General features: G+C 28.8%; 1 protein-coding gene across 11 annotated transcripts in view; it reads left to right on the top strand.

The window, feature by feature from the left end:
• LOC118181150 (coiled-coil domain-containing protein CG32809-like) overlaps positions 1-16,088 on the top strand; it is a 1,535,131-nt gene that overhangs the window by 1,488,539 nt on the left and 30,504 nt on the right. For all 11 annotated transcript variants that reach the window (XM_085811658.1, XM_085811657.1, XM_085811656.1 and 8 more), the window contains 6 exons: positions 3,043-3,197; positions 5,374-5,489; positions 6,704-6,834; positions 7,033-7,108; positions 7,987-8,070; positions 15,935-16,040. In XM_085811658.1, coding sequence (XP_085667784.1) covers positions 3,043-3,197; positions 5,374-5,489; positions 6,704-6,834; positions 7,033-7,108; positions 7,987-8,070; positions 15,935-16,040 — 668 coding nt within the window. The remainder of the gene's footprint in view (positions 1-3,042; positions 3,198-5,373; positions 5,490-6,703; positions 6,835-7,032; positions 7,109-7,986; positions 8,071-15,934; positions 16,041-16,088) is intronic.

Genomic DNA, 16,088 nt, shown 5'->3' with positions numbered 1-16,088 from the left:
GGCATAAAAACCTTAACTGGAAGATAAAAACAGCATAATTCAATCATTTTTAAAGCAAAAAATGTACAATTTACAAACATATACGATTAAAGAAACTGAGATCACTGAGCCGGGTAACAGAGTGGATATATATATAAATATATTTATATACGTTTGGTGCGGCCGATTGCAACCAAAATACGAGGTGCACATCTACATGTTATAGCAGTCCTATATACAAAATTTCAAAGTTCTGAGGCTACTCGTTTTGGAGTTATGCGAGATACGTACGCACGTATGTACATATATTAGTACAGACGCCACGAAAAATTCTCTTTAGAATTCATTTTAAAGCAGTTTTATAATTTTTTTTGAGGAAACGAGTCTTTTATTCTGTCCTTACGTACAGATATCACGCAAAAACATTGTTAAGTTGCATTCGATAGCGGTCAAAATGAATATTTTCTTTGAAATATGCTGCCTAAAACTTTTCGCGATTACAATACTTCCTTTTTACTTCGTACAAGGAAGTAAAAAGGGAAAAGCAGTAGTCAGTCAGTCATAGAAATTGTGCTAGAATTAGCACTATTGGCAAAGTTTTGTTTCTTATAACAGAGTTTGAAGCTGATTTGAGAAGTTTTAATTGTGAAAATGTCAGCCTCAAAGATGATACCTGCTCTGGATGACCATCCTTTGTAAATAAGAACCTATTGAAGGAAGTTATCTCTGAAAATCCATGTTATACAGTTCAAGAACTATCAGACAGACTAAATATTCCAAAAAGAACACTAGAGGATAATTTGAAGAAGGGTGGGTAAATGCAACCTGTTACATACCCACTGCTATGATGTATAGGTACCTTATACTGTAACGGAACAGAATATGATTGCTTGAATCTTGACATGCAATTCTTTGCTGAAAACAAGTAAAAAAGTTCATTTTTTCATACGACTTATTACTGGAAGGGAGAATGTATAGTCTATAAACTAATGTTATCAGAAAAATATCATGGGGCAAACCAAAGAAACTCCTTTAGTTATATTGAGAGGAGGTCTGCATTCCCAAAAAGTAAAATCCTTTTTGTATGGTGGGACTGTTAATTCATATAATATATTCAGAAAAATTCTCTTCCTAAAAGGACAGTTTTATAAGCAAAAATTGAAGGGAAGTGCCCAAAAGTGTTCAGTTGTCAAGATGTTGTCTTCTTCCCATGACAATGCTTAGCCTCACATTTCGATGAATATCAGATAAAGATTTATTGAATATGGCTGGGATTTTTATGTTTTTTATTGCATATTCATTGAACCTTAACCCTTGTGCCAATCCCAGGCCATCAGTCGCCTATGTACACATTAAAATTAGCCAGCCTTTTTTACAGAAATATAATGTACAGTAAGACCTCGCTTAACGTGGGGGATATGTTCCATCGAAGTAGAGCGTAATGCGAAACAGGGCTAAGCGAGGCTATCTTAACATGTAAATAATGGGGTTAGGGGAAGATGGATAAAAAATGGTAGGCACTAAATTTAATAATGTTTTTTTAATAAAAATAAAATCAAACATTTATTTCTTACAAAAATAAAAACAATATAAACGCATATACTTTTAAAAACAAATAAAATTCTCAGTCAGATCATTCAGTCTATTCTGGGTTTCCAATTTTCTGCCTTTTTGTCAAGAAGGCATTATGATAGATTGGCTTAATGGCATATTGCGTTCAATTTCGTCGTCAATCCATATAGACAGTCGTTTTCCCATTTCCTCTATAATGTTGTTTCTAGAACGGGTAATTCTAGTTGCAGAGCTTGACGTAGTTGCAGTTGCCGATGACAGTATTTTTTCTTTATTCTTAAGAATTGTCCTTATTGTTGAAGTTGCCAAAATCAATGCAGCACTAATTTGAGATTGGCGTTCACCAGAATCTAATCTTCTAATCACTTGCATTTGAGTTTCCAGTGAAATGCTTTTTCTGGTTGCTTTCTTTTCTTGTTTTTTATTATCACCCATGATAAAAACTAAAGATCATAATATTTGTCACTGTATTAATCGTTATAGTATTATACAAATTTAAACTAACAATAATGTCAACAAATGTTTCAAATGATAAAAATGCGTTCACAAAGCAAGAAACACAACTACACTGTTTCGGATATGTTATTTGGAAACCTAGCGCTGCGCACAATTTCAGAGAATCCCCGGGTTGAAATAAAAGAGCGGTAAACCGAAACAGCATTAAGCGGGGTCTTACTGTATTTGATAATCATTTAACCACCCTTAAATTTGGCTGCCCATGTGCTGTGGGCCATCTTGCCCCTCCCTCCTCTTCAGCTAAGATCAGTCCTGCTTAGATCTCTTGGTTTAACATCTCTTTGAGATTACTTCGGAATTCTGCGAATGGAGTTAACTTCTGTGGAGATTATCTAATAGCGTCTTTATAAGCAAGCGTCATCTAATAGTGTCTTTTCTTTACGAATAACCCCAATGACTCTTTAAAAAAAGGAATTTTTCTAACTACTGGAGAGGTGGTAAAACACCATAGAACAAAATGGTTATGTGATATTTTGGTATATTTTGTATTTCTTCATTTGTATTTATCACCAGAAACCCACAGAACTCTCCGGATGACTCAGTAGTAATACTGTTGACTTTTAAGTAAAGATCACAAACATCATATTTGCATGTTAAAATTTATGCCACTCTTTCAAAAATTATTAATATAATTTTACATTGTATATATACATTGCTAGTTTGTTAAAAAAATTAATTGTGTATAACATTTGTTAAGGAATAAACCGTTCTTTAGCCAAGTTTTTTTTTTTTTTTTTTTTTTTTTTTTTTTTTTTTTTTTTTTTGTGTGTGTGTTGATGAGGATTTCTCAATGGACAAACTGATAATAGCCTGTAAATTTTATTCTATTCTCTAATTTGAGAAATGGGTTATTACTCTCATCATTTGCATGAATTTACTTTATTTTTAGGAAAAACTGGAAACAGTAATTTCTTTAATAATATCATAATTTATTCACTTTTGTTTGTGTATTAATGCATGTTTCCTTACTTTTAGAAGTTCATCTTACTCCTGAAATGTATGTTCAATTAAGACATTTAAGGAAGCAAACCAAAGATCTTCGGTTAGAGGTGCGGAACCTAAGGCGCATTGCTCAGGCTCAGTCTGTCACAGCCAGAGATACTGTCAGAGAAACATGCATCAAAATAAAGGTACTCTAAAATATAGTATGATAGAATTCCAAATATCTGGACTGACGAAGATCGCTCTGCATAAATATATTGCAAAAATTTGGATAATTGATTTTTATTTTTCTGTAAGCCTAATACATATTTATTAGAAATCAAGCTGGGAGGTTTTATTTTTTATTATTATTGTACTTATTTTTTAGAAAGATTACAAGTATTTTTATTTTTGTAAAACAAAATAGCAAAACAGTGCTTTTGGCAAAACTGAGTAAAGAAATTAATTTTTTTTCATTTACTTACACTTGTCTAAACCATAACCCCTTTCCTTCAATTAAATAAAAAAAAGAATGAAATTTTTATTCATTTAGATCCTAAAAATTTTAAATATAACTTTTTTTAAATTTTAACTGCACTAAAGTTAAACAGAGGAAGTATTTTTTGTTTGTTTAGCGTAAATGTGTAACCTAGTTATATTTAGATAAGATTAAAGTGAGAAGTTTTTTATTGAGTGTAAATAATTTTTTTAATCCTCCTGAGACCTTAGCTTTTCAGCCAACAGTCTTTGTCTGGCAGTTCAATAAAGTCTTGAAACAAGTAAAAAGTTAACATCTTCTCTAGAATAATTGCTGTTAAGATAAGGGCAGTTGTAGAAGTGGTTGTCAGGCATGCCAGCTAGGCCATATAACGTGGTCACATACCAGCCAGGGTAATGTGATGGAGATATTTTTGCAAATAGTCTTCTGAGATGAAAATTTTGCCTCGGAACCAGCAGGGGCATGCCATCAGTGGACTAGAGGAACTAGTCCCTTAATATTTTAGACATTAACACTTTCAAGTATGTATTTACCTATCATTTGAAAACATTAAAAGAATCATCAATTTACATCTTTTGAAACCATGAACCATAGAGTATAGTTGGTTTTTGTGTGAATGTTTAGGAGCTCAGTTCCATTGGCTGTAAAAGAAGAAGAGACTAGCTGCCTTTCATCTGTTCCATAGGTGCCTTAAATGCTATTAACTACTGGCAGTAGGTTATAAGAAATTTCAATTTTATTATGACTCAAATCTGAATTATATCAATGAAATTAGTTTAACTTTTATTGCTCAAGTTCTTCAGGAAATTGTTCATGTTATACATGAATAATTCAAAGCAAAATATATTGACACAGTAATACTGAGTTAAAATTATTGAGAGGAAAGCTGTACAAAAAACTGGTATATATACGAGAGATCATTATGGAGTATTTGCAAGTAACCTATGAAGACGTTTTAAGGTACTCAATTAATTATGAGTATAGCAATGGTCTTGATGCATTGTCTACCATGATCTTTGGGATAACATGTTTTCAAAAGAATTTAAAAATAATTCTAAAATGTATATATACATCTTCCGCATGTTGTACAAACATGAAATTTTATAGACATCATTCCAAAGTGAAGTAATACACAATTTCAAACTGATTAATAATATGCAAAGTATGTTTTACTGCCCTTGTGTTCTTTTTAGATAAAAATATTTTTAATTAACTTGTTTGTTATAAATAAGAATTTTAATGGAAAAATAGAAAGGATTGTCAGTTTTTCTGAAAAAAATTGTTATGTGTTGGAGGAATTGGTGTAAAGTCACTTTTTTGTTGTTGTTGTTTAATTTATTTTTAAAAAGAAGCACTTGCTATGTTGTAGGTTGTGATTTACAGAGTAAACCAGAAATATAGGTCTATGCTCAATATGCAGTTGATATTGAATATATATTTATATATACAATATGCAGCCTATATTTATATTCAATATGCATATGTAGGCCTATATTCAATATGCAGTTGTTTTTCTATTAATTTTTAAAGACTATATAAAGCCTAATATTGCATAGAGCAATACAAATGTTTTATACATTTCTTTAAATTAAACTAATAACTTCTTAACTCTTAGTAAATGAAAAAGAAATTCACTATCTGTAATCATGGAGACAATCTGCTATAAATGCATTGTAGCCATGCACAATGGATTAAGATTACCTATTGTATTATATTGTCATTTTTATACTGTTTAAATCAATGGAAAACATTTAAATCACATAAATAAAATAATAGCAGTTTTCTAAATAATTTGAGTTCTAGATAATTGGAATTCTACTAAGTTCTGAAATTTTGGGTTATAAAGGTAAAATTTTTATATTAATTACATTTTATTTCTCATTTAGTCTATGTTAGCATCAGCACAAGCAGGAGAAGATCAAGTTTGTGCCGAAAGATTGAGGGTGTCTAGAGAAGAAGATCTGTATCGACAAGATGTAACAAAGCTTGAGAAAGATCTTACGTAAGGGAGAATTTAACTTTCTAGTAAAATTAACTTTATACTTTTACTAGAATAATTGCAAATTATAAATAAAAATTCTCTTTTTCATAGCAACCATGCAAGTTTAAAATTAGACAACAGGGCAAACTTAATTTGCTGTAGATTTTGGAATAAAACTAATAGATTTCAAGGGTGATAAGATACAGGTCTCTCTTCTTCAGAAGCAAAATTGTGAAAGTTTTTTTTGGGGGGGAAGGCGAGGAATCTATGTCTAATTACTCAGGTTATCAATAAAGTTTTACTCAAAATATATGGCATATTAAGCTTACTTTTTGCCTAATTTTAAATTTTACATTGGGTGTGTTTTATTTTTTATTTGATTTTTAGCTGCCAACTGGCAATTTTGAGAAATAAGTTTCTGTTACTTAGTTTCCTTTCAGAGCATTCCTAAAACTAGCTTTTTATTTTAATATATAAGCCTTTCTTTATCCAGTTAATTTTTTATATTTTCCATATTTAAGAATCAGAGTGGCAGTCTGTGTGTAATAAAAATGTGTCTTCATCTTTAAAATGTCCACCTCGCAAAAGCATTTCATTTGCATTCATAAAACTGTCATAAGTTTACTGTATTGTAATGATACTCTAGCATTTCGTTCTCTTAAAAATATTTCGGGCCATGTAAACATTTTTTTTTTTTTTTCCCCCAATAAAATCGTTTAATTCTTACAATTTAATTCTTTGTTATTTTACTTTAAGATTAATAAAAGGTCTATCATATACAGCTAAAAAAGCACCAAAAATATTATTGTAATTTAAGTTAGAAAACTATTCACTGGACTTTGTTAGTAAAAGTTGTAGATTAAGTTTTCGTAGATAAATTATAGTAGATGCCAAAAAATAAGGCAATTATAGCTGAAATAAAAATCTCCATAATGATAGTTTATGTTTTAAATTCACATTCTTGATTAATTTTTATAGTGTTAATTAACTTTCAAAAAAGAAGTGAATAGATGCTGATAATAAAGTATTAGGATAATAACACAAACTGCAATGTCGTCATAACATGCCTCATATGCATGGCATTTATTTTTGTTGAAGCATTAGGCCTTCTTAATTTTTTCTCTCTAAAAATTCTTCTTATTTTTTTTTCTTTTGCACTAAAAGCAATATATAAATTATTATTTAGTCATCAATAGTTGTGTTACATGTATATAATTACATATTTCAATTTTCAGTGAACTAGAAACTCATGTAGAAGAACTTCGAAGTAATGTAATAAATCGAAAATGTCGTGTGAACATGAGTGATGTTGAAGGAATGGCCCTAGTTTTAAGTAGAGCTAGCAAAACAGTTGCTGATTTGAAAGGTAAGAAATGCCTTATCGTTTATTATTTTTTAATTATGGATTTTTAAGCCAAACTATACTTGCAATAAATTATAATCTGTCATTTACTAATGGCAAGAGTAATATGGTAGTATTTTCTTAGTTGATTAATAAATTAAGCTTATGGGCACAAGTATTTTATTATTTCCTTATTAGGCTTAAAATAATTTTCTTTTACAGCAAGATTTCCCAATCTGCAAGAAAGTTTAAAATCTGTTATGGCAGCAGAGATGGAAGTTGTTGTGAGAGAAGAAAAGTAAGAAATGATTAATTTACATATTTATGATATTATGCGATTTAAACTAAATAACTGTGAGGTGTAACAATATTTTTATTTTGTAGAACGTCATTTTCAGTTACTAAAAATCATTACCATTTAGATATCTTCTGGGTAATTCTTAATTTTGTTCTAAGAGAAGCATTTGCATAGTCTTATGCTGTTCTAAGACATTAGGTATAAAGCAGACAAATTTTCAAAATATCTGGTATTTTAAAATTAAAATTTTTATTATGTTTCAGCCAAAGGATGTTAATACAGTAACAAAACTTTCACTTAAACAGTACAATTAATTTGTTGTTTAAATTTCAACCACCTTTAGTTACTTGTTCAGTTAACATCATTAGTGTTATTTCATTATAAATAGGTTACCAGTTTTATAGCAAGAAAAATAATGCAGATTTTGAGGAATGCTTGGTTGGTCATAGGTCACTATTTCTTTTCTATGATTTCATTTTTGCAACTATAGAAGAAACATTCAAAACTATATTGTTTCAACTTCATTTGTTTTATGTTAACTCCTGTTATTTATTATTGGTTTTTGCATACTGAAGGCTCTATATGTGTAAGAAAACAAACCATGTAACTAAACAGATTATTCTTGAATTTTGTAAAATTTTGCAATTTTTAAGCTGTTTCTTGAACTACAATATACATAGGTCAGTTTTATATGATTTGCAGTTTACAATTAAAAACAGATTATTTATTAAAGAATGAATTCAATAGTATCATAAAATCTATCAAATCAACAATTCTTTAATTTGAAATGTTTGTAGAACAAATGTTATGTATGTTTTAATTTATGTGTTTAAAGGTTATTTTATGGATGTGCGAAATAAAACAAAATTCTCTTACAGATTTTTAAAAGAAGAACCTGATAGATTAGAAACTGCACTCCGACGATGTAAAAAGTTAACTGGGACCTTAGTTACATTAAAGCGGTAAGAATATTTATTTAAAATTATTTTTATTTTTATAGCTTAATACACAGCACAATATTTTAAACATCTAAATGTTAATTCTTATTTTATTACATTTAATATGCAGTAGAATTAACGTATGCTATTTGTTGCTTTTGAATTTTGATTATAACCAATATAGTAAGAAGTTTCAAATCTCCCAAAGTACATAAATCTTTAGTAGAATCATTTAAAATACCTAGTTTTGTAGAAAATGGAAGAGATTTTCAATATGTAAAATAATTTGCATTAAATGATTCAATAAAATTTGAAAATAATTTTTTTTTTCATCTGGATGATGTCAGATAATTAAATGCCCTCAAAACTAGAATTTTTAAATCCCTTCCCACATATGCACTTTTGAGGATATTTATAAATTACTCTGGTTTGCTGTGGTTTGGCATATATTTGCTTCAAAAAATAGTTTTGCATAGAAATGTGAAATTTGGTTGTTGTTTCTTATCCTCCTTTCTTAATTGTTTATCTTCTGCCTGGCAAAATTCCATTTTTGATGTAGAACATTTCACAGATGGATCCTGTTTTCTCTCATCTCTCTAACACCAACCTTTTGAAAAGTTTTTGCTTTCCATGTGCCCCCATACTGCAAAGATACTATAGCATATACCAACATCTGTAACTTTGTTGAAATTTGAACACAAGCTCAATGTCATGGCAGCTAGCTTCTTTACCACTATGTCAATAGATGGCTTTTTTTAATAATGGAGTGTATTTAAGAGCTGAACAAGAGAGGAAGACTGTACAACAGAGCACTTATAATACTGTCTAGTTTAGTTTCAGTCCATTTGAAAAAATTTTTTATGCATTGTATATTTTATCAGTGAATGTATGCAGAATTATGAAATCTTTATGCTTAAAATATTTCATTAAAGAAGTAAACTGGTTATATTTTTATTTGAATCCCATCATTGCTTTAAGCTGAATTTCAAATTTTAATCAATGAAATATGTCTTCCACAATAATTAGCTGCAGCTGAAAAAGTAATCTTATTGACCTCAGGTAATTAAAAAATAATTTAAAACTTATTTGATGAAGAATTTATGTTCCATTGAAGTCTTATGCTGGAATTTAAGACTTTATTTTGATATTGATTGGTAGTTATTACAGCTTTTTTTAACAACTGCATTCAATTAACATCAAATACATTCAATTAACATTACACCTCACACTATATATAATTTTCAAGAGTGTAACTGTCAAGTACCCTAATTTTAGTATTTACCTTCTGACTTCAGAAGAAGATGAATGCATTTGATGTGGAATCAGTGAAAGGATTAGCTGTAATGAAATAAAACTTTTTTCATTTAAACTGCATAGCTTTGCATTCATTAAAAAACTAGCATTCAAAGAAAATCAGATTGCTAAAGAAATGTTCACAGGTTGCTTCCATGCCATTATCCTCTACTAGATCATGAGTAAATAAAATGTGATTAAACAGGGAAGTTATATGGGGGGCTGGGATTAAATCCCATGTATTTGCATTTTAGTAAGCATATTACATTGTAGGAAACTGGGATCAGATGTGTAATATAATAAGTAGATTTCAATTTAATTGTTGAAAATTTAGCAACTTTCATTCATTGCATGAGTGAAAGAATCTGCAAGATGTTATTTAAAGTTTAGAAAATCTGATTAGCTTAAATGTCCTCATTTTTGCGTTTGAGAATATTATTTTAATTAGACATTTTATTACTTTGTGTTCTATTTCAAACATGAGTATTATGATTCCAACAAGAATCAATATTAGTATGAAGAGTGTCATTTTAAGAATAATTAGGAAGAAAAAAGGGGAGGCCCAAGAAACGTGTTAAATCAAATAAATAAGTAAATATTTATGAGATAGTACTCTAAGCAACAAACATTACACGACAAGCAAAATTTTGAACAAAAAAAACGGAACTGATAAAGAAAGGAACTTAATCAACAAAGTGCTCAAAATGCTGAAAAATAAATTGTGTTTACTTCTAGACCAGGACTGCTATGAAGAATCTAGATCATAGGTCCCTAGACTGCTAGGGTGATACCACTCCCAATGAGTGCTGGAGCCTTCCGTGGGGGGCAGTTCCTTCCTTTTCAAGTCCAGAGGCAAGTGGAGGAGGTTAAGATAGTCAAGAGGGGCAGGCATAGCATACCCACCTATTTAAGAAATTAATATAATCAAAAAATTTGAAAATACCTGCTGTTTTTATGAATAAACATTTTATCTAGCTGTCAAAAATAGATAAAAATGTTGTTATAGAGTAAATAAGCATTAAAAAATGTAAATTAGCATTAGGTATACATAATGTATCTAATTTAGTTTAATATTTTTGGTGGCAAGCTTTTGCAGGTTGGTAAACAATGTTGCAATTCAGGCAATGAAGCATGTTTCGACAAAATTATCAGAGAGGATTTCATGCACACATCAAACAAAGCAAAGGCATGCAAGTTGTTTTGTGCATGAAATCAGATCTGTTAAAAGAAGGGCTAGTGTTAAGTATGTCTTATTACTTTTATGTGCTTTGCCAGTAATCAATATTTGTGTACGAAGGTGATAAAAGTCATTATTTTGATAATTATTTATAAATCTCTTGAAAAGTTAATTTATTTAAATTGTGGCAAATTTTGCATTTCAAAATGTCTGAATCTAAGAAAAAGTGCCGGCAGTACATTATTGAGTATTTAAAATATGGATTTACGTACCTTACAAATGATTCATTGCCTATGAATTTAATTTACCAAAAATGTTTTCAGATGAAGGCATGTAGCCTTCTAGGCTAGAAGAGCATTTGAATAAAATGCATACTAATAAAGAGGACAAAAATTTATCTTGTTTTCAAGAACTGGAAAAGAAATACTATTTAGAATATTCAAGTACATAAAACCTTTTAGCATTGTCTTCCAAACAAGCAGATGATAAACTTCAAACCTCATATAATATTTCAATGTTAATCGCAAAGCAGGAAAACCGCACGCAACTAGTGATGAATTAATCTTGCTGGTTGTCAAAGAAGTACTAAAAGGTATTTTTTATCGTAAGGTAACATCAGATTATCATCAGAAAAGTTCCTCTAAGTAATTATTCAGTGTAAAAAAAAAATAGATGAAATGTCTAAAGACGTCAAAGTATCGTTGTGGAACTAATAAATAGATGAAAAATCATTACATTATTATCCATCCAACTCTACAAAATTACAACTACTATGGAAAATAGGATGTCAGATTTTTTTTTCTTCTTGTAAAGAGAATGGTGATCCAGAAAAGGTTGGGAAGCTCTGATCTAGATGATGTGACAATAATAAAATTATTCTGCAAAATTCTAAAAAAACGTTTCCTAATAAAACGATTTCATGGGCTTTGCCTTCTTTTATTCTACAAGTTAATAACTTCTGATTTTACAACCATTCATTTAAAAATTCTAATCTTTCTTCAGTCCTGTGCAATGACAAATCCTGGACTGTGTGGGTCTATCCTGGATGTCTGGTAAACTTGTTTAACTTACTCATCCATATTTCCAGCGCTGTTTTATTTTTTTTCCTAATTCATTTGAATTCATCGTAGTAGTATATAATTTTCAGAATGATGTGTTTGGTTATAATTCATTTCATGGAACAACACAAAGAAAGGAGCATACTTTTCAAGCATTAAAACTAAAGCTATATTTAACAAAATATAATTGTTTTAGAAATTACATTTAATGAAACATAATATTTGAACAATTCTGTAAATTTAACTAATTACCATTTTTCTCTTCCCTCCACACCAGAAGTCCTTTATCATAGTTGCCACATTTTAACTGTTTGTTACACACATGTGGCTACTGTAGTGGCTATTGTACTAGTAGCTCTTTTACTGGGCAACATGGGTTTTATAGCATTAAATATGGCCTTGTAAAAGAGTGACAGTAAGCTGTTAAACATTGCTTTAATTTTCATATTTTTGTTCCATATCCAAAACCATAACTGTTTTCCAGCTTCAGGAAGTGTTAATTATCCTCCTATCTGTCCATTTGGAAGTTATTATTTATAATTTCAGAACCTGATTGTAAATTGATGCAGAAAATGCTTGTAACTTTGAAATTCTCTGAGGAAAGTTACATAAAGTTTTAATTCCATAACAGTGCATAAGGGCGAATAGAGCCAGAATTCAAAACCAACAAATAGCCTAAAGGAATTTATATAAATTTTGATCTAATTTCATTTCTGTGACTGATATGTAACAGATAGATGTACATTTACAACCATATCTCTTGTAAAGAAATGAAAGAATGTGAACACTTGCTGCATTCAGTGCATGTTATCTAACAATAACTAGTAATGCAGCAAAAACAGAAAATCAACATACAGTATCTGATGTGCATAGCATGCTAAAAAATTAATTTTATTATTTGCATTTATGCATCACTGCTTTGATTTTGCTTAATAACCTGCTTTAGCTCCAAATATCTGTATGTTTACAATGTAAAGCAAAAGATCTGTAAGTTAAATTTCATAGCTTATGCCAAATAAATTAATCCTTTCACTAGATTTTTAGGTTGTTCAATATATATGAATATATCCTAAATCAATTTATTATAGCAAGTCATAGTATATAACATAAAGAATGGTTAAATCATTAGACATTTTCTTTTGCTTATTGTAGATTAATAAATTTAGTTATTTAGAAATTAAGGAGAAGCCTTGGAATTGTCTAAAATTTATTTAAAGTGCAAGATCATTAACAAAATCCAAACTCTGTTTTTATTTTTTAATGAGATAATCTTCTTGCCCCCCAAAAAAGTAATTGGCAATAATGGATAACATTTTGTGCAAGAAAATAGTGCAGTTTCATATAAATCAACAAAACTCAAAAGATTAAAAATTAAATTATATTTATTAGTATTATATTATTGTTATTATTATAATAAATGTTATCATCATCATCATTTTAAGTATTGCAAGGCAGAAATTTTACTAGTAGCAATTGATATAGTCTGAATTAAATGCAATAGAAATGTTTAATGATTACAAAATTAAATAGAAATTGTAGCTAATTATTGATTCAGTTATCTTATATAAAATGTATGTGCATAAAGAAGTAATAATTCATATATTTATAGATAGATGTCAGATAATGATTCAGTAATAAATAGCAAGATAATGTTCTTCTTTTATAATTTTTAATAGAAATAAGTATGATGTTAAATTACTAGACAAAATAGAAAATTGCATGTAATTTGTTTTACACTTTTCTCACATATGTTGTAAACATAAGACAAATTCTCATAGATATTTATTTATGAAAGATATCAATGCTTTCATAACTTTTATTTTATTACAGTTTAGATAATTTAATATTCAGAAGCATTAATATTACTGATATAGCATGTGACAATTATTTTGATTTTTAAATAATTACAGATGCATTGTGTTCAAATATAAATGTAAAAAAATACACGTAGCCACACATATTACCTATATGTAAACTACAGATTACACATACCTACATGTAAATTATTATCTATATGTAATTAAGATTACACACCCCTACATGTAAATTACAGATTGCTTTGTAGATGCTGTCGTGCTTCATGAGCTGAATTAGTTTTGAGCATCCCTAGTTCCAAAATGTTATTTCTGCGCACTCACCTTGCAGATACCAGTTTCCCCTTGGTTTAGAGAAGCAGTATTAAGGAAAAAATAATTTTACAAACATATTTTAAAAGTGACATTTTTCTTTTTATGTAACTCAAAGAACAGTTTCAAATAAATAAATAAAATACATACCTTGCAAGATTTTTTTTCTTTACTGGCCAAAAGGGAATGCTTACTTAAAATAAAAATTTCTTTAATCCATTTCAAAAACATCAAATCAAACTTCCATAACAAATAAAAAAATGTCATCTGATTTTTTAAAAATTTAATTTGTATATAATATGCTGCAAATGTCTTATAAAGTTCAAATTATTAAGTTTTCAGTGCATTTCATTAGAAAAATAAAGCAACTGTATGTGTTATAAGTAAAAGACAGCTTTTATTGCAATCAGTTTTTGGCACCTGAGCAATTACATCCTTTCAAGGCAGTCAGCCCTAAAGTAAATTCAGCCTTGAAATAATATAGCTAAGTGTGAAAATCTTATTACTTATTTAGTTTTCCAAAACATAAAAATGGGATTAATTATATGTTTAAACATTATCTCATTTCTTTTCATACTTTTTCTTTTATACAGTTTGCTCTTTCCTTGTGCAGAACATGAAATTTGCCAGGAAATATAATTAATAAAATAATTTGGGGTGTAAATTTTTCGAATTCCTGTACTGAAATTGTGGCTTTAAAAATAAAATGATATTCATTGGCAGCATGTAATATTGGGAATAATAATTTCAGTAAATTATGAAACATATTGAACTAACTATACTTGCCCCCAAAAAGTGTTTTTTTTTTTTTTTTTTTTTTTTTTTTTTTTTTTTTTTTTTTTCCATCAAATTAAAAGAAATGTTGATCAGTTTTCCACTGCATCCTCAAGATTCTGAATTTCTTAATAATGAAAGCTTTGTATAATAAATATATTTTTTCACCTATATTTAAGCTTTCTATTTTCGTTGTATATATTTCCAGCAGCAATATAAATTTAAATTAAAAATTAGTTTCAAGAGTGTTTTTTTAAATATGTCTGCTACAATAATTTTTGCCCATAAAAAAATTTAAGAAATTGTAATTTTCCTCTGTACTCTGCAAACTTTTGTCTCTGATATCAGTATTACAGAAATTATTTTTGGGTTTTTATGTGAAACTTGAAATTTGTAGAATTTGTCTTTTATTATCATATTAATCACATTTCCTATGTAAATGAATAGTTGGCAACTATAAAATCATGTTTTGCACTATAGTATCTATAATATAATACAAAGCATGTGATATTTTATATGAATGAAAATTGGGATGAATAAAGAAAGTAATTTTGCAAAGTGGTATTAAAAATTTGCCTTGAGTTTTAACTGTATAAAAGAATTATACTAGTAATTAATCTAAAGCAAGCAATAACAATAAAAAATAATAAATTAAAAAAATTGACTTAAATCATGATGGAACAAGTAATAATAATAATAGTAATTTATAACTAAAATTAATTAATATATTTGTTTTCCAGTAAATTTAAAATACATTCATTAGCACATGAAGGAGTATTATTTTAATTTCATAACATATTTTCATTGGTCATTATTTAGTTTTTAAATAAATTGAGGTTTTTTCAAAATATTTACTTTTGAATCATTGTTAAATAAAAGCAAGGCTTGTAGTTACCATTTCAATTCGTGTTGCTTCTAACATTCATGCAAATTAAAATTAGATACTTGACATTTTTCTATGCTTTTTGATATTCTGTATAAATAAAAAATAGCCATAAAAACTCAAAAATAATTTCTGTAACATATCTTCCATTTCACTATACATAGCTTAAAAAAAGTCCAGTAATTTTAAAATGTAATATTCCTCTTTTTTTTTTTTTTTTTTTTTTTTTTTTGCATAAATATTTTTTTAAAGTTGTAATTTGCTGTTTTGTTCCATGCTTCTTTAAAAAAATCCAGTGCACTGAATCTGTATCATTGTGGCATGTAATGTAGTTAAGCTAGCGATTTTAGTTTGATTGCTAGGATGGTCTCCTCTTTGCCAATGGGTTGTTCTTTTCTTTCTTTCCCTTTTGGCAGCCTGGCTACTGCAAGCCGCCATCACACTGATGTTTGAACACGATGCCAGGGACACACCAGCGGTTATGTTTTGTGACACAAAAGTACTTTTCAGTTTCTTTCTGCTTAGTTTTGCAGCTGGTTATGTTTTGTTTTTTTTTTTGTGTTTTCCGTCCCGCCAGCTTGGCATCTGTACAGGAGCAGCGTCATACTGGTGCTCATCCTCCCCCTGAGAAGTCATCATCCTCTGAAGGGAATCATTCAGATGGGGAAGTCCATAATATCAAGGTATGTTCACTTGTCTTCATTTTCAAAGAAATTAATTGTTGATTTTGT

The sequence above is a fragment of the Stegodyphus dumicola genome, chromosome 2, assembly GCF_044657685.1.
Source record: "Stegodyphus dumicola isolate Sdum_Otavi_A_Nest chromosome 2, ASM4465768v1".
Lineage (NCBI taxonomy): Eukaryota > Metazoa > Arthropoda > Arachnida > Araneae > Eresidae > Stegodyphus > Stegodyphus dumicola.
Note: the sequence above shows the minus strand (reverse complement) of the source record. Positions and strands in the feature narration are given on the sequence as shown.